This window comes from Perca fluviatilis, chromosome 9 (genome assembly GCF_010015445.1).
Source record: "Perca fluviatilis chromosome 9, GENO_Pfluv_1.0, whole genome shotgun sequence".
NCBI lineage: Eukaryota > Metazoa > Chordata > Actinopteri > Perciformes > Percidae > Perca > Perca fluviatilis.
The window spans coordinates 34,423,584-34,449,401 of record NC_053120.1 but is presented as its reverse complement, the minus strand read 5'-3'; the positions used below and the strand labels follow the sequence as shown (position 1 = coordinate 34,449,401).

Below are 25,818 nucleotides of genomic sequence, written 5' to 3'. Positions count from 1 at the left end.
TCCTTCTCTTCTCTCCTCCTCTCATATTTCTCCTGCTCTTTGCGTATTTGGGCATAAAGGTGTACATATTTATCTGTTTATCTGCTTCTTGAGCTATACCAGTTTCCCAATCTGAAAAAAAACTTGAACTTGAAAATGTAACCCACATAGACATGTAAATGAAATACTTTAGGAGAGGTAGGCTAAATCAGTTATATCAAAGATATGTACTGCCCACTGCTTCTCTTATTAACTCTTTGACTGCTCTTCCTCCTCTCTCAGGCTATAATGTTGAAGTTGTGGGTAGGTAACATGTACCTACAGTGTATTGACCTCTAAATGCTTTCAGTGGCTGGCCGTTCTGGCTGATTACTGGAAAGCATTTGCAAGACCTTTCTCTTCATTCCTACAGTGCAGTGACATTGTCACCCTGTCAACTGTCTGCTGATCAAGAAAAGATTCAAGATCGCTGTTAGTTGGCAATCAAGATTCTTTTGAAGTTATGATAGCAGTTGTTTATGGCTCTGGTATTAATTAGCCTAAAGTTCAATCAGTCAAATCAAGAGCATCCTGTGTTCTTCAGATAAGTGCAACAGTACTCCTGTATAATAAAAGAATAGTTTCTAAGGCTGGGCTTATCAAAGTTGGGACCAAGGTCTGCGTCCGGACTGAACTGTAAGTCACTCTGAACACAGCCTGTATGTTCATCATCGCCATTTTCTATTGATCATAAATAGTTAGCAATGTTGAATATACAGTAGAGGGTTTCCCCTGCCATTATATGGTTTAGGTGCAGCACCCGATCCATTTTTGGCAGCACCTAAGCCGAATGAATGTATCTGAAAGGCTTTTCTCAGATCTACTGGTTGTAGTTGGACTTCGTTAGCAAGTTTAGTCTTTAAGCTTTTTGAGTGTTATTTATTTATCTGCTCTAGCAACGTTTTAGACACAGATATGGTGATAATAATGCAACAAAATGACTAAAACTACCTCAGAGGGACACAAACCCACTACAAAGAGACACTAAATGACCACAGACCCCTAAAACAAAGAAAACAAATATGACCAAAAAGAGACACAACACGACTACAAACAATATCCAACAAAGAGACACAAAATAATTTATGACGTTAAGTTTTTCAATTGAAAGGAGGAAGGACGCCTAAACCCTCCCGCCAAATACGCGCATTTGAGTCTTCGACAAACCGAGGGGAACGAGTCTGTTTTACCTTATTTGACAAATATCATTTGCCATTTATTTCTGACAATTTGCTAATTTTTATTTTTTATTATGCTTGAGTAAATAAAACCCCAATTAACAAAACTGGTTAAACAAAAAATATTAATATTTAAATAAATCACTGGTGGAGTCCTGTATATAGCCTGACTGATGATTAGCGCTCCTATTCAAGTTTATGTTCTGCTTGTTCAACAGTTATTTGGTAAATTAAAATGTTTTCAGAAACATGTTTCAGTGAACTATTTTAGTAAAATATGAGATTGTATTCTGCAACAAGCCGCCATGACAGTCTGGCTTCGAATTTCCGGAGAAACCAGACCCACGTGACGCGTCAGCCGTCGGGTTAGTGTGTCAGGGGCTTAAGAGTTATTGTGAATTTCGTTAGTGCCAATTGTTTCGGACCTCTGACCCTGAATACAAAATCAGATGCAGACCATGAGCAATACGTTTGAGAACCCCAGTTCTAAGGTTCTTTCTTTTGTTTAAAAAAACAAAAAAGTGTCTCCACACTCTTGGGCTAGCATCACAAACAAATGCTAGCGGACAGTATATTTGGACTTTGTTGAATACCACCTTCATGAAAACGTTTTGAATGTTCTCAGAGGGCTGAATATTAGTCAATTTTTTTTTGCAAATCCTGAATCTTTCCTCTCCTTGGCAGTTTGTCAGCGGTGGTGACAATCCCCGCCCACCCCCACATGTTGGTGATTGACCCGGCTGCTGCTCCTCTTATTGAGCACTGGTTTCTCTCCTATCCTCTTTTTTTCCTCCGTCTCCTTCCTTTTTGCCTGGTCTACCATGGTGGTACCATTTCATAAGTCCCACTTCACTTCAACAAATGAAGTTAATGTTGCCAACCTCATTTTCTTTTCTTTTTTTTTGTCTTCCACCCTTTCTCTCCTTTTCTCTTCTTTCTACAGGACAGCTCAAGTTCAGTGGGTTCGGGGGAGTTCACTGGGATCAAGGAGTTGGATGACATCAGCCAGGAGATAGCCCAGTTGCAGAGGTAACAAACCATATCACTGGCACCGCCTAAACAACATGACAGCACCGACCGCGGGAACCGCTTTCACTTTAACTGAATTAGGGATAGACCGATTATCGGGCCGTTTTTTGGCAGTTTGCAGATTATCTGTATCGGCGTTTTATTTGCCTGATAAAGTTAATGAATTAAAAAGTGGACTACTTTGCCTCGGCTACAGCTCTGTGTGTGTCCCTCTGCTTCGGTTTCATTCACCACTGAGTCTGACTTACAGTTTTTTTCGATTGCTAAACGACAGTGGGCACAACTGGAGTCACATGTGCAAAACTCAAACTACAGTCTGCACTACCTACAGTCACCTGAGCTAAACAGTTCACATCACCTGCAAAACTCATTCAAAGCAACACAACTCTTAACACACGTCTCAAACAGTATGCGCAGGCCTCACTGAGATAACACACACTGTCACTCAGAACACACTGAGGGTAAAAACACTAGCATCAAACACCAATACAGAAATTACAAACTTTCTCATCTTTACAGTTTGAACAATTTGAGTGACTTGACACTACTCAACAGTTTATTTAAGGAAAAATATAGATTGTATAGCATACCAATTTTTACATAAGGTAAACAAGAAGGAATGAAAATCAGCAGTTTTCTTCAATAAAGTATTTTGTCTCTAGTAATTTATGGAATTACTGGGGAAAAAAAAACTAAAGGTACATAACAGTAACAAAGAATAGTGTGACTAATCCTGCCTCTCTCCAGCATCATGTGGCAAGTTTTCTTCATCACATTGGATGTCTGCATCATCTCTAAATACAAATGAATGTGGTGTTTCTTTCACCTCCATTACTTTCTGAAAAACAGTAAGAACACAGTTTGACTATTGTAAAGATTTAGTGTTTTTCACTTTTTTTTATAGCTGCGTACATAACCTCAGACATCTTACCTGGAAATATTGGTATCTTTGCTCTTTTACCTGTTTCTCTCAAACAGTACAGTGTAGAATTGTTTCATTCTTATTTGGTGTTTGTATACAAAAAAAGACTTTCTGAGCTTTCTCTGTATAAATACCGTATATGTTCACTAACTAGTCTAAAATAAGACACTTGCTTAGGCTTTCAGCTAAAATTGCAATCAGCAGTGTTTGATAGGCACCAGACTGAAATCTATTCTGTTTTGAATGTGTGGTTAACAGTTTTGACAGCAGTGTGTTAGCATTTGAACAAAGTGCTGTAAATCTACAGTGTTGTGCACGTTGTGGTTAAAGTCACGGGATAAGTGTGTAGAGTTTTGAAAACTGTGTTCAAGCAATGAAAAATGAACTAGAGTTTGGTCCACATGAACTGCTGCTGTGCAGACTGTAGTTAGAGTTTTGCACATGTGACTCCAGTTGTGCCCACGGTCGTTTAGCAATCGAAAAAAACTGTAATGTCCCACCCACAACACTATCTGACTCTCTGCTACTGGGGATTATGTTGAAAGTTTCTCATTTATTAAATAATTGCTTAAAGCATTTAAACAAAGTTTTGTGTTGGAGTTTGTAACATTCCAAAATCTTAATTTTGACTTAAAGATTTTAATTTTCACTGTAAATGTAATATCGGTTCCAAATATAGGTTGTCGCTAAACAGAATTTTCAAAGCTGCGTAGAAAGTGAATGGATGGTTACATCACGTTTTAATATTTTAAGCATCAGAGTAACACTTGTACCAGTATATCGTTCAGTAAAGCTTTTATTTCGTAGCACGTCTTTTTCCGCCAAAACATAATGCAGTAACAACAATAGCAAGCATTTGTAGTCATTTGAAAATGTTCTTCACAAGTAGTTATTGCCTCGTCATCTCAGAGATGCAACTTTGAATTTAATTTCAGTTTCACTGTGACTTACTATTCACGATGACGAATGCACTCGGTAATGGTCTGTGTCAAAGCTCTTGGAGTTTTGCCAAACCTGTTACTTGTACGTAGGCAGCAAACACTTCCTCACATCTCAGTTAACCTCTAACATGAGCTCCCTCTCTCATCCATTGTCATCATTATTATCACTTTCTATATTGATAATAAGACTCCGACTGCATCATGCCTTGACTAGTATGATCCTGGTATATTACACCCAGAATCTTCTTGGTCATGTCTTTTCAAAACTACAAAAGAAATAGCATAGGATAATTAATATTCTTTAAACAAGGAAACCGATTTAACCACATTAAAAAGCAATTGATCATCCGACCACCAACAGTGACAACTAAAACTACAAGGCAGGCACACATCTGTGTATTTTTTGTAGAAACATGATGACAAGTTGAAATATTATAAGCACAGGTCACTGTTTTCAGAAAAACTCTATCACAGCACAATTGTTTTAACTACGTTAACCCTATTTTCTTTTTAAGTACTCTTTTAGTAGTGGCTTATCATGCCAACATAAGAATCCTAAGGTCGACCACAGGCCTCCATGTTTGTGAAGTCTATTGGTGTTCCTCTTATGAACACATTAAGGACGTGCATCTCCGGTGTGAGGCCCATGTGATACCTATCTCGATGCGTTGCCAATGATTCAATACAATAAAATACACATATGCAGCAACTACCGATGCAATAGGACTCACCCCCTCTTGCGATGTAGTCCGATGTTGAAACAGAACGTCAATAGAGCATACTACAGTAGAACTAGCCAGTCACAGCACAGTAGACTGGGACTAGGCTAAACTTAGGAAAAGGAATAACGCTGTTGTAACGCACCTCGGCCATGGGTGTAACGGATGAGGGGGACAATAAACATAACATTTCTTAAGAGTAATTATTGAAGGAGACACATAATACAGCCCAAATTGTACTTGGTTAGGATATGTGTAGTTGTGGAACTCCAGTAAGTAGGCTGGCAAGGCTGTTTCATTCCCTTTAAACATTGGATGAAGGGATTCTTTTCTCTAATACAGATGATGCTGAACTGAGAACTGAGCCTTCTAGCAAGCAAGCTAACTAACTAGCCAGCCGGCTGGCCACTAAATAAGTTAAATGTAACCGCTTAATGTTTTATCTGCACACTCTTGTCACAGCGTAGAAAAGCACAGCGCTCTCGCCAGATGAGTGTGTTTGGCTCATTTTCTTTTGTGTAGCATGAAAGCACGGTGGGTGGAGATAGCAAGTTAGCTAATTAATCTATCCATTAAGCTACCAAACAAGCTAGGTAACGTTATACCTGCTAACATAGCAGAGTCGTGGAAAAATACATTTAAATTTGTTTTGTCATGACTCATTTATTAATGACTCAGCATTACCTGTATTAGAGTAAAATAATCACTTCATCCGATGTTTAAAGTGAATAAAACAGCCTACTTGCTGACACAACTCGTTCTCTCGACGAGCCTCAACCGACCTATGCTGCGTTCCAGACACAATTTTTATGTATCACCGTTAATCACTGGCGTCTGTACAGCGTCAACAGGGGTCGACATTGTTGTTTATGTGTGGGTGTGACGTCAAAAACTGTAACTGGGAGTACAACGATCTGGTACGAGTTCACGGGTAGTAAGTTACGGGTTTGACTGCCGTTCCAGGGCACTTTCACAGGTAGAATGTTGTGAAAACACGGGTTACAGGTTGCCTGGAGCGCAGCATTAAGTTCTGCGTACCGTTAAATAAAGGGAGAAAACCAAGCAGTGGACCAAACCACTGTGAGGCAAGGGAGGGGGGACTAAAATTTTTTCTAAACTTAAAATGCGTTTGCCATTGTATTGTTTTACTACTTACACAATTATATATATTATATATTATGTACAATATACACAGCGTGGTTTTAATGATATTTTTAGGGGTGGGGGACAACCCTCAGGTTGGGTGGGTCCTGATCCCCACGATACCCGTGTATACCTATGGTCCAACCATTTATTTATTTTTTGTGATAAAATGCACACTTGAAAAGGAAATCAAACGTTAACATGCTGTCAAACGTGGATGAGCTTTACTACTCATCTTGGCTTTGGCTCATCCCGCTGCTTTCTTCCATCCATCTATCCATCCATCCATCCATCCACCCAGCCAACCGCCCACTTCTTATGATGTGTGTATTTTATCAACTTTTTGTTTGTTCACCACTTACTCTCCATGCTGCGTCAGCACTCTTGCCTTTACCCAGTGGAATACTCTCAGGTAAACACACCAGCCACTGTACATCTATGGACTGGAATTCCGTCCAATCTACTGTGACACCCAGAGTGTGCAGTGGTTCTGCCTACTACTTCCCTTGCATAGTCCTTATCGGTAGGCTTCACGTATGTTCAGATTTGCTTAATTTTATTGTCTGAGGTCAAGATGCAGAGTTTGGTAAAGGATAGGTTTACAATTTTCCAAGTCTGTCTTGTGCCCGTATTAAGAATGGCACAAATGTTGCTTGCTGTAATCATTCCTCCTTTTCATACTGGCACTGAAGAGATCAGTTCCAAATCAATTTTATTGTAAGTGTTGTGGGACAATGTCTATAATCGTTATTGTATACATTAAAAAGTCAGGTAGATATCTAGCAATGGGGGATATTTGTACTATAAAGACTGTACCTTTGGCGGTACAGCACCCTCTTGATTTGTCTAACAAAAACTGCTGGAGCCTCATTCACTTCAGGTTAACTGTGGAATGTATTTTTGTAGCGATGTAGTGATGATACATCGGCTGAAATTCCCCTTGATGACTGCCGTCGGCATATCGGCAAATTAGATTATTTTTTGGGGCTTTTCCCTTTATTATATAGTGACAGTGGATGGACAGGGCAGGAAAGGGGGAGAGAGAGGTGGGATGACACGCAGCAAAGGGCAGCAGGTCAGCTTCGAACCCGCGCTGCTGCAGGACTCAGCCTATATGGGGCGAACGCTCTTACTGGGTGAGCTAGAGGCCGCCCCAGCCCTACTTTTCTAATTGCTTTACATTGAACTACATTTAATTTAGGTTTCACAAAAAGAACGTCTTTGCGGGGCTACGTAAGTACTGAATAATTCTTCTCATTGCGTAGGTAATTGTATAGCAGCTAAAAAAGCTTTTGAAGCAGTTCTTTTTTCTAAAGAAACGTTATATAGGATATATGAGAAGGTTACATTTAAGATTGTTTTGTAAATTTGTATTGTTTGAATTGATTGAATTTGTGCTCATTTAAATAGAGCACAGTTCATCCTTTTTCATAATGAAGACTTCTTTATTTTCCTGGCACAACAGGGTTAATAAATTACAACAAAAACAAAATTAACAACAAAAACATGATCCGCATCGGCTATCAGTATGGGCCCAGAATTTCACAATCAGTGCATCCCTATATGTTTGCTCAGAAGGAGGACTGTGGATTTTGTCCCTCATTACTTACATTGAAAGTGGATCTTTTAATGGCAATAATAGCAATGATTACTGCAAGCGTAACCTGTTTCAATAGTCATTTGGGCAAATGTGTGGATTCAGACTAAGTGCCATTTGATCAAATTGTTAGCACATCATAATATCTTGTCATAGCATAAAGAATCAGTATTTTGTTACCTTGTGGGAAATATATACAGTGCCTTGCGAAAGTATTCGGCCCCCTTGAACGTTTCGACCTTTTGCCACATTTCAGGCCTCAAACATAAAGATATAAAACTGTAATTTTTTGTGAAGAATCAACAAGTGGGTCCCAATTATGAAGTGGAACGAAATTCATTGGCTATTTCAAACTTTTTTAACAAATAAAAAACTGAAAAAGTGGGCGTGCAAAATTATTCAGCCCCTTTACTTTCAGTGCAGCAAACTCTCTCCAGAAGTTCAGTGAGGATCTCTGAATGATCCAATGTTGACCTAAATGACTAATGATGATAAATAGAATCCAGCTGTGTATAATCAAGTCTCCGTATAAATGCACCTGCTCTGTGATAGTCTCAGAGGTCCGTGTAAAGCGCAGAGAGCATCATGAAGAACAAGGAACACACCAGGCAGGTCCGAGATACTGTTGTGGAGAAGTTTAAAGCCGGATTTGGATACAAAAAGATTTCCCAAGCTTTAAACATCCCAAGGAGCACTGTGCAAGCGATAATATTGAAATGGAAGGAGTATCAGACCACTACAAATCTACGAAGACCCGGCCCTCCCTCTAAACTTTCAGCTCAATACAGTGAAGACTGATCAGAGATGCAGTCAAGAGGCCCATGATCACTCTGGATGAACTGCAGAGATCTACAGCTGAGGTGGGAGACTCTGTCCATAGGACAACAATCAGTTGTATACTGCACAAATCTGGCCTTTATGGAAGAGTGGCAAGAAGAAAGCCATTTCTTAAAGATATCCGTAAAAGTGTCGTTTAAAGTTTGCCAAAAGCCACCTGGGAGACACACCAAACATGTGGAAGAAGGTGCTGTGGTCAGATGAAACCAAAATCAAACTTTTGGGCAACAATGCAAAACGTTATGTTTGGCGTAAAAGCAACACAGCTCATCACCCTGAACACACCATCCCCACTGTCAAACATGGTGGTGGCAGCATCATGGTTTGGGGCCTGCTTTTCTTCAGCAGGGACAGGGAAGATGGTTAAAATTGATGGGAAGATGGATGGAGCCAAATACAGGACCATTCTGGAAGAAAACCTGATGGAGTCTGCAAAAGACCTGAGACTGGGACGGAGATTTGTCTTCCAACAAGACAATGATCCAAAACATAAAGCAAAATCTACAATGGAATGGTTCACAAATAAACATATCCAGGTGTTAGAATGGCCAAGTCAAAGTCCAGACCTGAATCCAATCGAGAATCTGTGGAAAGAACTGAAAACTGCTGTTCACAAACGCTCTCCATCCAACCTCACTGAGCTCGAGCTGTTTTGCAAGGAGGAATGGGCAAAAATGTCAGTCTCTCGATGTGCAAAACTGATAGAGACATACCCCAAGCGACTTACAGCTGTAATCGCAGCAAAAGGTGGCGCTACAAAGTATTAACTTAAGGGGGCTGAATAATTTTGCACACCCAATATTTCAGTTTTTTATTTGTTTAAAAGGTTTGAAATATCCAATAAATTTCGTTCCACTTTATGATTGTGTCCCACTTGTTGTTGATTCTTCACAAAAAATTACAGTTTTATATCTTTATGTTTGAGGCCTGAAATGTGGCAAAAGTTCGAAAAGTTCAAGGGGGCCGAATACTTTCGCAAGGCACTGTACATACTGTATATGGTTTTATCATGATTTTGACCGCACACTTAAAGGTTAATAATTTAAAAAGGCACACTCTTTCCTTTATAAGGACACACACACACACACACACTTATTTTATCTCAGACATTGTGGATTGGATGGAATCCCAGTCCAGTGTCTTGTTACTCTGACATGTTGATGTGTGTACACAGCAGGGGGTTGGTAGTTATTTTATTCTGTTTCTGTTATAATTATGCTTGTTTGTGTTTGTGTGCGCCCTTGTGTGCGTATGTTTTTTTTGTGTGTGTATGTGTCAGGGAGAAGTACACTCTGGAGCAGGACATCAGGGAGACAGAGGAGGCCATCAGACACAAGAGTGCTGAGGTGCAGGTGAGGTCAACTTGGTCAATTAGTTGCAGTATGAATTCACAGCTTTGGATAATGTGGACTGCTCTTATTTCAATTTAATCATTACACTTAATTTAGTCTATATCCACGACCTTCCACTTCCAGGATTGCTCCGTTGCCGCCGAAAATTTTGCCATATGTCCTTCTTTTCGGCCGGACGTCCGTTACCTTTTGCTTTCTTTGTGATGGAATTTTAAACTCCGGTGGGAGGACTATGGTTAGCTGCTCCTCAGATCTCTGCAGGGTAAATCCAGACAGCTAACTAGACTATCTGTTCAATCTGAGTTTTCTGTTGCACGACTAAAACAACCTTTGAATGTACACAAAACAAGTTCCTTCCCGGGACTATTTTGCAGCGGCACCGGGGCTCCGTGCGGTGCTTAGCATCGCCCAAGACGATTGTGATTGGTTTAAAGAAATGCCAATAAACCAGAGCACCCGTCCTGGAATGCTGTGTGGACTAGCCAGACCTTCCTCCGTGGCGCTGTGGAGGAGGGTCTTGCAATGCGAGACTACACTTAAGTCAATCACCATTTTTCTATTTTCAAAGAAATATTGAAACCATAATGGTCTCTCCTTGCCCAGCATATACAAACACAACAGTGTTTCTATACAGGGCCAGTGTGTGCAGTGTGTATGTAGTGTGATTAGCAGCTTGGTTTTATCTGACCACTTTATTTTTATGTGGTGTACACCTGGCTTTGGCACCCATCTGTTGTTTTTGATTTATGTTCCCTCAGGAGATGCAGAATGACCTCGACATAGAGACGGCCAGCCTGCAAGAACTAGAGGCTCAGAAACAAGATGCCCAGGAGCGCCTGGAGGAGATGGACCAGCAGAAACATAAATTAGAGGACATGCTGAATGAAGTCAGGATGAAGTGCCAGGAAGAGTCTCAGATGGTGAGGAGGCAAGGAAGAACTGGGGGATGTGGGAGAAACTGAAAACAAGGCAGAAGTTTCCGCCCCTTGTGACGCATTGCAATAGCTTTGCTACAGTGGCCACAGAATCATTAGTAATGAAAAGTAATTTATTAAATTTATAATGTGTTAACTGCATTGGTGCAATAGGGTCCTTTGCACCATGACCTCGAGCCAAACACCCCCCCAGAAGCTTTTTTCACCTGGGTCTAACATTGGAGAGTTAGCGAGTAGCGTGCGTTATCAGCTGAATAGCTTAGCGCAGAGGCTAATTGACCCACGTTTGTATCTCGTAAATGACCCCACTAATAATGCCCGAAATGATACCAAACGTCTACACTAGTACAAATAGGTTATGTACTCATAAAACGATGGATTGGAAAGTTTGTAAGTACAACAGAAGTTTATGAACACTTGCCTGCTCTCTTCTGCTCTCTGTTGCTGCTGCTGCTGCTGCTACCTGCAGTTAGACGAGTGCTTAGGGCCGTGTACAAATTACTACACCGAAAAGAGATGCAACAAAAATATTTATTAATTTAATGATTAAATAAGGTAATGTCTCCAAACTTACCTCAATTATTACTTGTCTCCTGCTAGTTATACTACAGCACTTACTTAAAAAAAAAAGTTAAATTAAAAAATATTTTTGTTGCATCTCTTTTCGGTGTTGTAATTTGTAGACGTCCCTAAGCAGTCGTCTTACAGCAGCAACAACAACAGCAGAGAGCAGAAGCCAGCAGGCAAGTGTTATTTACGTAAACTTCTGGTGTACTTACAAACTTTCCAATCCATCGTTTTAAGAGTACATAACCTATTTGTACTAGTGTAGACGTTTGGTATCATTTCGGGCATTATTAGTGGGGTCATTTACGAGATACAAACGTGGGTCCATTAGCCTCTGCGTTAAGCAATTCAGCTGATAACGCTACTCTACGCTAACGCTCCCAATGTTAGACCCAGGTGAAAAAAGCTTCTGGGGGGGTGTTTGGCTCGAGGTCATGGTGCAAAGGATCCTAGGATGAAATTACTCCGAACCATCACTTTAAGCTGAATGCCAGAATTGCCAACAGGCAACTAAAAAAATGCCAAAGTGAAGAAAGCAAAATGTCTTTAAAGGTCCCATATTATGCTCATTTTCATACTTGTATTTTGAGTTTTTCTACTAGAACATGTTTACTTGTTTTAATGTCCAAAAAAACACATAATTTTTCTCATACTGTCTGTCTGCATATACCTGTCTCCAACTTTTGTCTGAAAGGCTCCATTTTACCGCCTGTCTCTTTAAGCCCCCCTCCCTACAAAGCCCAGTCTGCTCTGATTGGTCAGTGTTTTTCTGGGTCTTCCACATCTGCACTCTTGGAATCTCTGCACCATCATTGCAGCCGGGAAATAACTGTAACTACACAGTAGTGGCACTTTCTACCTATATAAACTATAGTTTGACTTCACAACTGTACGGAAGTCCTGACAGTTTGTTTAAAGGCACAGTTTCTGAATAAGGGCTGTGTGCATTTCTCTGTGGATTGTGCAAAATCATCTGACAAAATCACCAAAGGCAGTTACAAACAACAGCCGTAAGTTTGGCTGATGATCACACAGAGAGAAAGTTAGCAGCGATAGAATGTCTTTCTTACTTTCCCACCTGCACAGCACACAGACCCTATCTGCAGTTCTACACTACATGCCCACCACATGACGCGGCCGTAGCCCCGCTGCTGCTCCTCAGTCAGTGACAGGAGGTGATAGTGGCTGTCGCAAGAGAGAAAGACCTCGCTCTCTTTGGACAATACTGGCCTCTCTCTTTTACGTAAGTCGCAAGATTTGCCGCTAGTCGCCTTTTTGAACCTGCCCCCGCTGCTCTGCAGAGGCTCGTAAAGCAGCCGTGAACATGGAGCAATCAGCCGTCCAAGGATATAGCAACTCCCCACCCATGCTGCTGTACTGCACGTGCGGTAAACACACAGACACACATGCAGAGTTTCCTCGATTTATAGTTAGATGGGACCTTTAATCATGTGTTGGCAGCCTGTGGTTTCAGAAATGCAGAATGGATTTCAAGGGCCATTGTCACTTGACAGGTTTCAGTTTAATTCTCTTCTGCCTCAAGATCTCAAGTCTCCAGAGTCAGATCCACTCCCAGGAGTCAGACTTGCAAAGCCAGGAGGAGGAGCTGAGCCGGGCAAAGGCTGACCTGGGCCGGCTGCAGCAGGAGGAGAACCAGCTGGAGCAGAGCCTGGCTGCAGGCAAGATCCAACTGGAGACCATCATCAAGTCTCTGAAGGCCACGCAGGATGAGATCAACCAGGTAGGAAACAGGGCCTGTGTGTGTGTGTGTGTGTGTGTGTGTGTGTGTGTCTGTCTGAAAAGTGTCAACAGGGGGCATCATTGCACTGTATAATGTACTTCTTTATATCACTGATGTCAATTTTTGGTCCCCCTGTACCACTAGAGGAACTGGAACACAACAATTAGCTGTGTGTGTGTGTGTGTGTGTGTGTGTGTGTGTGTGTGTGTGTGTGTGTTTGTGTGTGTGTGTGTGTGTGTGTGTGTGTGTGTGTGTGTGTGTGTGTGTTATTTAACTTTGGCTGCAGTGGTGTGTCACCTGTTTCCTACCAGCCACTCTTTTCTCCACCACCTGTAGCATATATACACAGCTTGACACAAGACACACACAACGTGATGCATGATGCAGTCTCCAGTCTCTCTCTTTAGCATCCCAGATGTTGACTGCTTTTGGGAGGGGGGGTGGGTGGTGGGGAGTAACACTGCATCATGCTGAGCCCTGATAAGATTATATTCTCCTGAATGTAACAACCATATGAATGAAGTTTATACGCTCAATGGTGTTATAAGCCCCCAACGTCGACTTCAAGGCAGAGTGTTGAGGAGGCTCAGCAGTTGATTATTTCCTTATGCTCAACTGTAATAATATCCAGTCTTATTGCTTCTAGGAACAGTCATGTTAATTTTAATGACAGTCCCCTTAAATCATTTTATCATTCATAAAAATCCCACGTATGGTCTGCTGCCCAGGGGTGTTCAGGAGTTCAGACAACTAAAGTACATGTGATATACCAAAAACAGAGGTCATTCTGAACACATATCCTTTCTAATATTAAATGCAAGGATGTCCCTATTTTAGGAGGAAACTCCCTAAAGCGATACCCACAATCTGTCTGTGTGTCTATCTATCAAATACGTTTTAGGTGTCAAAGGTGTCTGTAAAAACTTGATATTTTCTATTATCACAGTGAACAGCTGCTGTGGTCAGCTTGGATTCATGTCTGTTACAATTTAATATGACCGTGACCGGTTTTCTTAGGGAGAACATATCTAAAATCACTCTTGCAGTAAAATACACTTGTTCATTCATGCTCAGCATTTTCCAAACTGCCACATTAAGGCAAAAATTATGGTATTAATCTGTTCAAAATAAGTTGTTCATGTTTCAAATGTCCTGTATAAAGCAATGTGCTTTATTTTCTGTATTCGAAGCCACTGACTGATTCAGAAACAAATGCCTAGAGGCAATTTAAAGCATTGGTTGGCCCAAAATACAAGGAAGCATACTGTATTTTCTGACTTTACTCTATGGTGTCTGTCCATGTAGACAGTTTGGGATTTTGGGATTTTGTCTAGGTTTTTAAGACACTTGTTTCTGAGATCTCTGCCTCCACCCCAATACAATAGAGCTGAATGGTTTGTGTGGGTAAAGGCAAATAATAGAACATTCTGGTAAGTTCAAGATCATTGAGGGGCGGACCTCATTTACGATGACTTTGAGTCATCACGATCTAGTCTCATATAACAATATCGATATATTGCCCAGCCCTACTATAGAGTAACTAAGGCTCTGTACGGATTATATTAATATTCACCTTTCATACATTGTACATTTTTGTAAGTGTGTGGGTTGTCTTTTAAAACTAATTATTAAATAAATAATAATGTAATGTTTCATGTCTTTGAGGACCACTAACACAGTTCTACTAGGCTCCTTCGTATTAGTGTAGAGGAAGAAATCTGACTGACAATTAGGGCTGGCCGATAATTCAATATGATAATTTATCGTCTTTCAATGGAATCATATGGTGATGAAATTATATATCGAGATATCGTGATTTACAATTATGTAGTCTAAATTGATAATAACAAGCACATACTAACTCAGTTTTCTCAGGGAATCTGTTGGGAAACATTTTGAGGGAATATTATTTGAAGAATTGCGATTTGTTTTTAACAACACACTATTTTTGTGCATGCATGTAAACATAGCATGTAGCGGGAACTTTTTTTTTTTTTTCACTTGAAACTGTTTACCAGATTATTGATGATTATTTATTTAAAATCTCATTGTAAAAAATATTTTTTGAAAGCACCAATTGTCAACCCTACAATATTGTCGCAATATTGACATCGATGTATTTGGTCAAGAATCTCGTGATATCTGATTTTCTCCATATCGCCCAGCCCTACAGACATATATCTCAAATAAAACCAAATAAATCTGCATGGCTAGATACCATCACTTGACTCTTAAATCTATTTTAAGTGGACATCTACTGGATCATAGTGTAGTTGTTGCAACTCCTCTGTTTCCATGCTGTAGACACTGCTGTTGGACACTTCAACTCCAGCAGGTGTTTCATAAGTAAGCTGCCCAAATCAAGACATCCACGCAGAGCTTTCTGAAGCAAGAACACCATACAGCGTAGTATCCATACTTCCCGTGGTCACTGAACTGTTGTGTGTGTGTGTGTGTGTGTTGTGTGTGTGTGTGTGTGTGTGTGTGTGTGTGTGTGTGTGTGTCCTGCAGGCTCGCAGTAAGTTGTCCCAGATTCAGGACAGCCAACAGGAAGTGTCTAAAAGCATTGAGCAGTACAACAGCACCTTGAACGGAACCCACGGAGGCAGTATGACCAACCTCGCCGATATGAGTGAGGGCTTCAGTGACCGAGAGAACGGAGGATTCCCAGCCATGGTGAGAGCAGCACAGGTCAGGATCTCAAGTAGAACTCTGCTTTTACCTGATAACACGTTCAAATTCTAGACAAAAGGGCCTCTAACTGACGTGCTTTCAACAGGCTAGAATCCAGGTATTAGAAATAAAAAAGTATCTAGTTAAAAAAAGACGATGTTGTGCACATCCATGTAGTTGCTGGTGCAGGACAAAAAAGTGAATGTTCAAAGAAGGTAAAGTCTGCACTGTCTCACACCTGAGGAACATTTTGTGCCTTATTTGCATTATTGCAGTATTTTTCCGTGGCATTAAGCTGTTGTGCGGATTTGACCTTCCTTAAATAAAAAAGTATAAACAATTGATTTCACTTTTTTGAGATAATTGCTACAAAATTCAACAGACATTATCAGCGTCAGCGCAATGACCTGTTTTTGTCCACCCTACAACAGGAGTGGGCATTGTGCACCTTTCAGTGGGGGGAAGGCCATAGAGAATCATTCAAATATGGGGGGTATGACAGTCTCACGTTCATAGTGTTGCACTCAGTTGTACATGTGAAAGTGACAGAAATGGTTGTGTCAAGAATGATGAACCCAATGATCATGTGTAAATGTTGGATTGTCGTTTTCGGAAAGTTACAGAAATAGTTACACAGCCCCCAAAAATCGGACATCGCAAAGGTGTCTGAAACTGGCAGCCAGCGTTGTAGCCGAATCACCAACTGTCAAGTCCGAGTGTAGTCTTGAGTCCCCAGTGTTCGAGTCCAAGTCCCCAAAGAATAGTCCAAGTTAAGTCCGATTCAAGTAACTATTAGCTGAGCTCGAGTCAGGTCACGAGTCTAGATAATAGCAACTTGAGTCCGAGTCCAGTACTCCATCATTGCCTATTACACGTTAAAGTAGGCAGAAACGCCTCCCGACTTGTCCTATTTCAAGAATTCTCAAGTCCAAGTCATCAGTGCGCGACTCCAAGTCGAGTCACGAGTCCCGAGAATAGCGAATCAAGTCTGAGTCCAGAGGCCTGTACTACGAATCAAGATCAACATGTCCTGGATTTCTTTCAGTTACCCAGCTTGTCACAATAGTGGTTAACAACTAGTTCAATCAACTCAGGGTTTCCCAATCCAGCGGCGAGCGCGTTCACATAAAAGAGGCAGTGTTTGCACAGCACGACCAATCACAAACATCTACCAGAGCCACATATAGAAGAGGAAATTATAATTCTACATAAATATGAAGAACACAGACACGGTTTTGCAGGCAAAACGCAATACAGTCGCTGCTTCCTAAAACAGGAGGAAAGCTGGCAAAAAAATAGGCGACGCTGTAGATGCGTAAAATCACAACGCTTATCAATAACCCTTCCCCATCAGTCAGACACAAGATCTGACCATAATTACACTTGTGCACTTTCCATAAACTGCCGTTGCTTTAGCCTATTATTTCAGTTGCAACCCTGGCAGTGGGAAGCCATCGATCGTGAGAGCAAATAAAATATATAAGAACATAATTCAAACTGATGTGCGCATTGGCAACACATGGCTCAAGAAGCCGAGCCAATATGTAATTCCCTCCCATTACAATCTATGTATTTCATAAATATACCCATCAGGCAATGCTAACGGGGTTGTCGGTCTCTAGCTAAATGTTTTAACTTTTATGTGCGCACCCCTTTCTCCCCCTCTCACCCTCTCCCTATCTCTCTGCCTCTCTCACCGCGCATCGAGCTCCGCCTGATCTTCTATAAGAACGGTGACGCCGTTATCAATCGAGTATTGATTGGTCACTAGGCGTAGGCGTAGGTTGATCTCTGATCTCCAACTTAACCTGCTCCCGACCAGGTTAGGCGTTCAGCATAAGTTACCACGGCGATTGAACCCAGTAACAACTAATCCACCATCGTGGTATAGAAAATCCCGGGTTGAACCTTAAGTTAGCTCGTTAACGCCAAATCTTGCTTCATAGTACAAGCCTCAGGACTCGAGTACTCCATCACTGCCGGAAGCTTAATATTGTTTTCAATACAAGAAGTAGTCTGTCAAACTTTTTATTTCAAAAGATAAAAACAAGCTTTTAATTGCAGCCTTTTTTGGAGTTCCATTATTCCAATCGTAGTTTGGTTATCCCCTCTCCCCTTTGCCCAGGCCTATTATCATCTAGACAAGAGATCAGCAGCAGTCTGCAAACTGCACCATGCCAAATTCTTAGCTGTCATTTCTGTCATTTGAACCGTCTTTTACTCGAACCTTGGTTATTAATTTTCTCCCTGAGTCTCCGTTGTGTTCCCTGAAGACTGCACTTCACTCATAATAACATAATTACCTTGGCTCAGTCCCCTCTCACTCCTGGCAAACAGCTCTTGGGATCAACGATGGGATCGGGCTCAGGGCTTCCTATGAACAACAGTGCAGATGTTCTAATTTACCATAACAACGTAGAGCATGCACACACACACACACACACACACACCACGCACAGAGGAATGTTGCAGTCCAGACACGAGCTTCCTCTTCACAAGGCTTTGAGTCAGAGTAGCAGAGTACATACAAAGAAAGGCAAACTGCAAAAAAGAGAAGAAAATTGCTCCTGTTTTTTTTTAAAGTGAAATTCAATCATGGGGGGGAAATGGGGTGGTGTGTGTCTGTGCTGTAATTAGGGCAGGCTTTCCTCTCCCTAGATATTCTTTTAAAAGAGCTCTTGGGGTAGATTTTTGCACTTCTGGCTAAGTGGAAAATGATTAAAGGCTAGTTGTGGTTTATTACAACTTTGGTCAACTTGTAATTGTTTCAAGTTTATTTCATTTACATAGCACTTTAAGGGCAAACAAGTTTGCACCAAAGTGCTTCGCAAAGATAGACATACATAGATGTAGTGAAAATATAAGAAGATTTAAAGAGAAACAAGTTGAAACAAATTGTAAACCCATGAAATACAGGTTAAAGCTATAGTGCGTAGTTTCTGTCGCCCCCATGAGGAATTTGAAGTAATGACAAATAAACTGTCAGGGCATCCACACGATACAAGCCTTCCATGACCGTACACGCGTCCCCACCCCTCCTCCACACAGTTGCTAGTAGCCAAGGAGGACACGGAGGATTAAACAAACATGATGGACTTATCTTCACTTGAGTTTCTGCGTGGGAAAGTCAGCGGACGCTACAATCTTCTGAACATAGTCATACTGAGAAATACAGACAGAGAGTTGTGTGGAGCTGATAGTCTTAATTAGCTTTGTCGGAACTCATTTGGCAATGGCTTGAATGTAACGGACGTTTATTAATATCAAAACGTTATGCACTAAAGCTTTATACTTTAAACTCCACATGAAAGAAGAATGCAGTTGCTAACAGTGATAAGACACGTTCACGTATGGTCAAGGTCAAATTCAATTCAGAAACCACAACACCCCATTGCTCATTTTAAAGTGTTATTATGGATATTGTGATCATTGATAATTATTGCAAATTTTTTTTTTTGCAATCTATCCTACCTTATACCTCCATCAAGGTTACAATGTAGTTTTTTCTTGAAACAGTTTTAAGAGTGTTGATTCAACTGTATCTTGGCATTTTGTGTGCATTTGCAATAAGGAGCAAATAGTCACTAAACTGTTTTAAAAAGCCCATGTGTTTGAGGCAGAATGCCTGAAAACAGGCACAGAAGCCTTAAGGAATCTGGCCAGGTGTGTGTTCAGTGTTAACATCACTGACATGTTTTGTCTGTGTTTGTTGATGCCTAGTTCATACTATGCGACTTTAGCCCTGATTTTCCACTTTCTGACAGTTTTTTGGAGCTCCCTGACAAAAGCCCCAGATCAGAGGCGAATCTGCGTTGGCTCGGTGCTCGACGTATGTGAGAAGTGTTCAAAGACGAGGCCCGCTAGTGCCTCGCAGATACATTTCAGATATCTGGCAGACTAAAAATCTGGAGCTGTCACGGGGTCTGTTGCCTGTAACAATAGGAACTTTACTGTATGTGTTGCATTTGTCCAAAAGTTGTTGTTGCACCTCGAGAAAACATGCTATAGGTGCTTCTCATGTCGCTTAAATTGCCTCCTCGTCCTCCACTTGCCTCCCTTCCTCGCGGAAAATCCTCGGAAATCATGGGAGGAGAGAGGAAACGAGAAAATGTGTTTTAGAGTGATGAGACATCCTTTCCTCTGAAGCGTCACATGAATTCGTCAGCCGTTTGGGCGGAGTTAGCAACTCCTTCAGCTGCACGGCTTCCGGGAAGGTTGCTCTCGTGTTTCCTCGCCTATAGCTCCTCGATGATCCCTCCTCGATGCTCGCTCCTTGGTGATCCCTCCCCGATGCTCGCTCCTCGGGGCAGAAATAAGAGCTTTGACACGGCCTTCACCGAGGAGGGACAGAACAACTTCCGGTTCAGCCGAGGACCGAGCAGTCGAGGAGCTGTCAAATAAGTGACACGAGAGACGTGTGGAAACAGGCTCTTGTTTGTGGACACGTATGCCAAAGACAATACCATCTAACCTTTCTTTTATTTTTCTTCTTTGTGTTATCACTGTTAACACTGTTTCTTCTTCTTCTTCTTACCACAGGAGGATCCATTCAAAGTGAAGCCATCTGTGTTCAACAGCCAGCCTCAGGAACTTCACACTGACCCCTTCCACACTGAAGACCCCTTCAAAACAGACCCATTCAAAGGTTATCATCCCTCTTTACTTTCACTTTCCCCCTGTGTTTATCACTTGTAATCATATTTCAGGGGGGCCACCCTGGGCCCCCCCCCTCCGGACTCGCCCCTGGTTTACGGCTCTGGTAATCTTTGGTTTTCTGTCCTCCAGGCAGCTTGTATTGTGTTTAGCTTGAGTTGCTCTCTGACCGTCTTCTGTGTCTTCCTCTTTGTTTTCCTCCTGCTCCTCCCTCTCTTCTGGATTCCTCTCCTGTAGGTGACCCTTTCCAAAATGACCCTTTTGCAAAGCCGCCATCAACATCCACAGGTATTTCCTTAGGGGATAGGAGATCAGTTTTAAGACCCGGTCACACCAGCATTTCAGTTCAGTGCATGCATGTGAATGACATTAGTATTTTAGAAATTCATATTTGGTGTCTTTGGATTTATACATTATTGGCATGAAATAATCATTAGGGCTGCAACTAACGATTATTTTCATAGTCGATTAATCTGTTGATTATTTTCTCGATTATTCGATTAGTTGTTTGGTCTATAAAATGTCAGAAAATGGTGAAAAATAAGGATCAGTCTTTCCCAAAAGCCCAAGATGACCTCATCAAATGTCTTGTTTTGTCCACAACTCAGATATTCAGTTTGCTGTCACAGAGGAGAGAAGAAACTAGAAAATATTCACATTTAAGAAGCTGGAATCAGAGAATTTTTACTTTTGTCTTAAAAAATTACTCAAACCGAACTAATCGATTATCAAAATAGTTGGCGATTAAGAGTTGACAACTAATCGATTAATTGATTAATCTTTGCAGCTCTAATAATCATTACTCTATTGCTCTTTCAATCCCCCCTCATTCAACTGTTTGTGCTTTAACATTAAACAAAGCATGCGCCTTAATCTGAGACTTTCAAATTACTTGTGCAGCATAATCCAAATATCAATATAAAATATACTTAAAACATATGCTAAAATATCGCTTAATAAAGCACCTGTGCAATATTCTTCCCTGCCCTTTAAAAGTTATAGAAATATAATCAGCAGGCTCACATTTTTGCGATTTGTGAAGGGAATAAGATACCTTCATACAGATAATCCAATATACCTGTATGGTATTATATTTTTCATGGGTTATGATATAGTCATGCTTTTTTGAGAAGGTCAATCAGTTCTTTAACCTAGGAAAAGGCAAGGCAATGCCGCTTTATTTGTAAAGCACATTTCAGCAACAAGGTAATTCAAAGTGCTTTACACAGAACACAACATCTGTTAAAGAGAATAAAAAACAATTAAAGTATTATAAAACTGATATAAAATACAAGAATAAAAGTTACAGCGCAGTGTAAGAAATCAATAATTGCTTAAAAAAAGGCAGCATGAAAAAGAAAGCCTTGATTTAAAAGAACTGAGAGTTTCAGCGAACCTGCAGTTTTCTGGGAGTTTGTTGCTTCTCCGTGTTTAGTTCTGACTCTGTTCTGACAGGAAGCAGACCTGTCCCCAGATGACCTGAGGTTAGTCTCGCATTGCCAGACCTTCCTCCACAGCGCTGCGGAGGAAGGTCTGGGTAGTCCACTCAGCTTTCTGGGATGGGAGAAAAACGTGCTCTGGTTTATTGGCATTTCTTTAAACCAATCACAATCCTCATGGGCGGCGCTAAGCACCGGACGCAATGACGGTGCTTCTGCAAAATGCAACAGAAAACTCAGATTGGACAGATAGTCTAGCTAGCTGTCTGGATTTACCCTGCAGAGATCTGAGGAGCAGTTAACCATAGTCCTCATAAATCTACCGGAGTTTAGAACGCCAACACAAAGACAGACATTCGGCCAAAAATGAGGGACATCCAGCAGATCTTCCGGCGGAACCAGAACAATCCCCTAAATTAATTGACGTCGATATAGACTAACCTGAGGTCAACTACTACCCTCTTCTGGTCCACTGAAAAAAAAAAAACACAAAAACTGTTAATTCCCTGTTAAATGATGTCTTAACCTAGAGCTGGGCAATATACTGATACTATATCGATATCGTAATTGGAGACTATATATCGTAATCGTAATATGGCTTAAGTGTTGTCTTTCCTGGTTTTAAAGGCTGCATTACAGTAAAGTGATTCATTTTCTGAACTTACCAGACTGTTCTAGCTGTTCTATTATTTGCTTTTACCTACTTAGTCATTATATCCACATTACTGATGATTATTTATCAAAACTCTCATAGTGTAAATATTTTGTTGAAAATAGCAGTAGTCAACTCTACAATATCGTTGCAATATCGATATCAAGGTATTTGGTAAAAAAATATTGTGATATATGATTTTCTCCATATCGCCCAGCCCTATCTTAACCTCTTAAATTACCAAGACTGGCCTGTGGTTGTGTTGGCAGCCTTGTCTTGTGTTGATGTCCCTCTACATATGTGAAACATATGTGCAACTGTGACTTGTGTCACACTTCCCTCTTCAGTAATATTGTGAAGTTTCACTTCTATGCTTAGTAGATGGAGATCAGCGATACAAATCTCCCTTTTTACGCAGCAGTGAAACTGCTCCAACTACCCCGCAGTACACAACCCATTATTGCCTGTTCAGTCGATGCCTTTTCCATTGGGTTTGTTTTATATCCATTTCTCCAGTTTTTGTTGTTGTTGATCATTTGGTGCAAACACCCATCATGCATCTGATTTACCTTGGAATCCAACACAAATATCCAGTTTAACTGCAAAAATTTGATCCAGGAGAGCATTTCTGTCAGACCTCACTGAAATCTGATGCTAGATGTGAGGGATGTCTATCAGTAACTCTTGCCTGGGTTCATGACCTACAGGGTGCCTCTTATCATAATCATATATTGGATACCATAGAAGAGCACTGAATGTGTCATGTTATGACTGCAATACTGCATAACTTAGGCGTTGTGAGTATTAGACTGGATATTACAAGGAGGTGTGTGGACAGCTGATTCATTGGAACACTTAGGCTATTTATATATTCATATTCATATGAATGTGCCAAATAATCCTGAAACAACCTCTTAACTCCAGTGGTCCTTACTCCCCAAGTCAGAGATTCCACAAGTTGCTTAATCATCAACACTTTCCTGGGAATTACCAGGAAACATGTTTTTTTGTTTCATTACATTAACTGTAAAGAAAATCTTGTAACATGCTGATGCTTTACACAAAATAGAATACGTGCAACATGTGGTCAAAATGCTAATGCTGATGCTGTTTTCAACTTTTATGTGACACATTTTTTTTCATAAATGTTTTACTCTGGCCACTCAAAGTAAACATTTAGCAATTTAAATGTCGAACAAGTATAGTCTCGCTTTGCCAGACCTTCCTCCACAGCGCTGCGGAGGAGGGTCTGGCTAGTCCACACAGCATTCCGGGATGGGAGAAAAACATGCTCTGTTTTATTGGCATTTTTTAAACCAATCACAATCACCATGGGTGGTGCAAAGCTCCGCAAGGAGCCACTGCAAAATAGCCTTGGAAAGGAACTTGTTTTGGTGGAACATGTGTACGTTCAAAAGTGCAAATTAAACCCAGATTGGACAGGTAGTCTAGCTAGCTGTCTGGATTTACCCTGCAGAGCTCTGACAAGCAGTTAACCCTAGTCCTCATAAATCCACCAGCGTTTAAAATTACAACACAAAGAAAGCGGAAGGAAACAGACATCGGCCAAAAGATATGCATCCGGCGGAATTTCCTGCAGCACCGGAGCAATCCCGGAAGTGGAACGTCATGGATATAGACTAAAACAAGTACATTCCGACACAGATCCATATCATCAACAGAGAAACAAATTGTACATTATACTTACATTTCTTTTTCACTTTTGTGTGCCCAAGCTGTTACTGGAATACAATCTAAAGTGTTTTTTAAATTATTAAGTACTGCTTAATAGCGTTTCATTGGTGAGTCCTCATTAGTCCGTTCAAAATCTTCTCAATAATCAGAAGGTGGATGTCAACCCAGACTTTGAAAAACAATGCTTTTGGACTTCTCCACATGATCACAAACAAAATTTCGATTTTTACGTTGCGTTACGAACAGCTGTCATCTCATTGGTTGCCAATTGAAATGTCACAGACAAAACAAGTTAAAGTTGAGGCGTAAAATCCAAGGGGTGTCCAACGCTTTAAATAAAGCTACTGTGAGATTTGCTGGCTCACACCGTCATCAAAGCAATACTGCTTCTGATTATGTGTAAAGGCTATTGGAACATGTTAAAGGTTAAATTTCAATGCCTGATCCTGTTGTCTGGTTAATGAAACTTTTAAGATACACTACATTGAGAATTTCAATAGCTTAAAGTCGTCCAACATTTCTGCTGCAGATCCTTTTGGAGGAGACCCGTTCAAAGAGACGGATCCTTTCAAGGCTTCGTCAGAAGATTTCTTCAAGAAGACTACCAAGATGGATCCTTTCTCCACACCGGACCCCTTCAGTAAAAGTGCCACGTTACCTTCCAAGGTACTTGTTCAAGATCGAAGGCCAGAACATGGAGTTTTAATTTATATAATTATATAAAATCCCAAGAGTGGCACAGATTTTAAGATTACGGATGTGGTCTAGACCTTCTCTATCTGTAAAGTGTCTTGAGATAACTCTTGTTATGAATTTGATACTATAAATAAAATTGAATTGAATTGGAATACTTGATCACTAATACAACTGCTGAGTTTGGATTTGCCTTTGGATGGATGAGTGCTGTAAGAATCTCTTGAGATTTCTGGTAGGGCGTGCTCTGCAGTTCACCCAAACAGTACAGTATAATCTGATTGTATATAGATGGTAAAAAACAACAACACTCACGGCATAATTTGTAGGTTTGGCTGTGACTTGAGTGAATTTACAATTAATTTATTCCCCCTTCTTATGATTCCTGCAGCAAACAGGTCACTTCACAAGCAATGACCCATTCTCCTCAAGCAACTCAAAGCCCAAAGGACCAGGTATGATTTCATTCTTTATTCTAGCACATCTACACTGTCTGTGGATATCATGTATTTGTATGCTGGCCTATCCTTCCATTCACTCTTGTGAATGCGATGTCTTAGGGCCCTTTGGATGGAATCTCTTCAATTTTGGCAAAAACATCTACTTGGACTCAAAGATGAACTGATTAGATTTTGGTGGTCAAAGGTTAAGGTTACTGTTACCTCACAAAACACTTTTTTGTCCATATATATGTGTGTGTGTGTGTATATATATATATATATATATATATATATATATATATATATATATATATATATATATATATATATATATATATATATATGTATATATGTATGTATGTATGTATGTATGTATATATATATATATATATATATATATATATGTATATGTGTATATATATATTTGTGTATGTATATATATGTATGCTAATTATGACAAAATTACACTTAATACCATTTATTATTTTATTCCTTCAAAGTCTTCACGACATATATTATGAGTCTGGACAGACGTGTTTAAACTTCAACTTGGCTGGTTGGCAGAGGCATACAACAGCAAGGTGGTAATTTAAG

The 25,818-nt window shown here is 40.5% G+C and overlaps 1 protein-coding gene across 11 annotated transcripts in view; it reads left to right on the top strand.

Annotated features, from left to right (window-relative positions):
* The window catches only part of eps15l1a (epidermal growth factor receptor pathway substrate 15-like 1a), a 65,746-nt gene that overhangs the window by 20,593 nt on the left and 19,335 nt on the right, over window positions 1-25,818 (top strand). For 2 of the 11 annotated variants that reach the window (XM_039811933.1, XM_039811932.1), the window contains exons 13-23: window positions 262-282; window positions 2,140-2,225; window positions 6,330-6,362; window positions 9,664-9,736; window positions 10,495-10,656; window positions 12,782-12,979; window positions 15,491-15,655; window positions 20,192-20,297; window positions 20,543-20,593; window positions 24,621-24,757; window positions 25,176-25,239. In XM_039811933.1, coding sequence (XP_039667867.1) covers window positions 262-282; window positions 2,140-2,225; window positions 6,330-6,362; window positions 9,664-9,736; window positions 10,495-10,656; window positions 12,782-12,979; window positions 15,491-15,655; window positions 20,192-20,297; window positions 20,543-20,593; window positions 24,621-24,757; window positions 25,176-25,239 — 1,096 coding nt within the window. Of the gene's footprint in view, window positions 1-261; window positions 283-2,139; window positions 2,226-6,329; window positions 6,363-9,663; window positions 9,737-10,494; window positions 10,657-12,781; window positions 12,980-15,490; window positions 15,671-20,191; window positions 20,298-20,542; window positions 20,594-24,620; window positions 24,758-25,175; window positions 25,240-25,818 lie in introns of all 11 variants that reach the window. The other 9 variants (XM_039811931.1, XM_039811930.1, XM_039811938.1 and 6 more) reach the window with 6 other exon arrangements.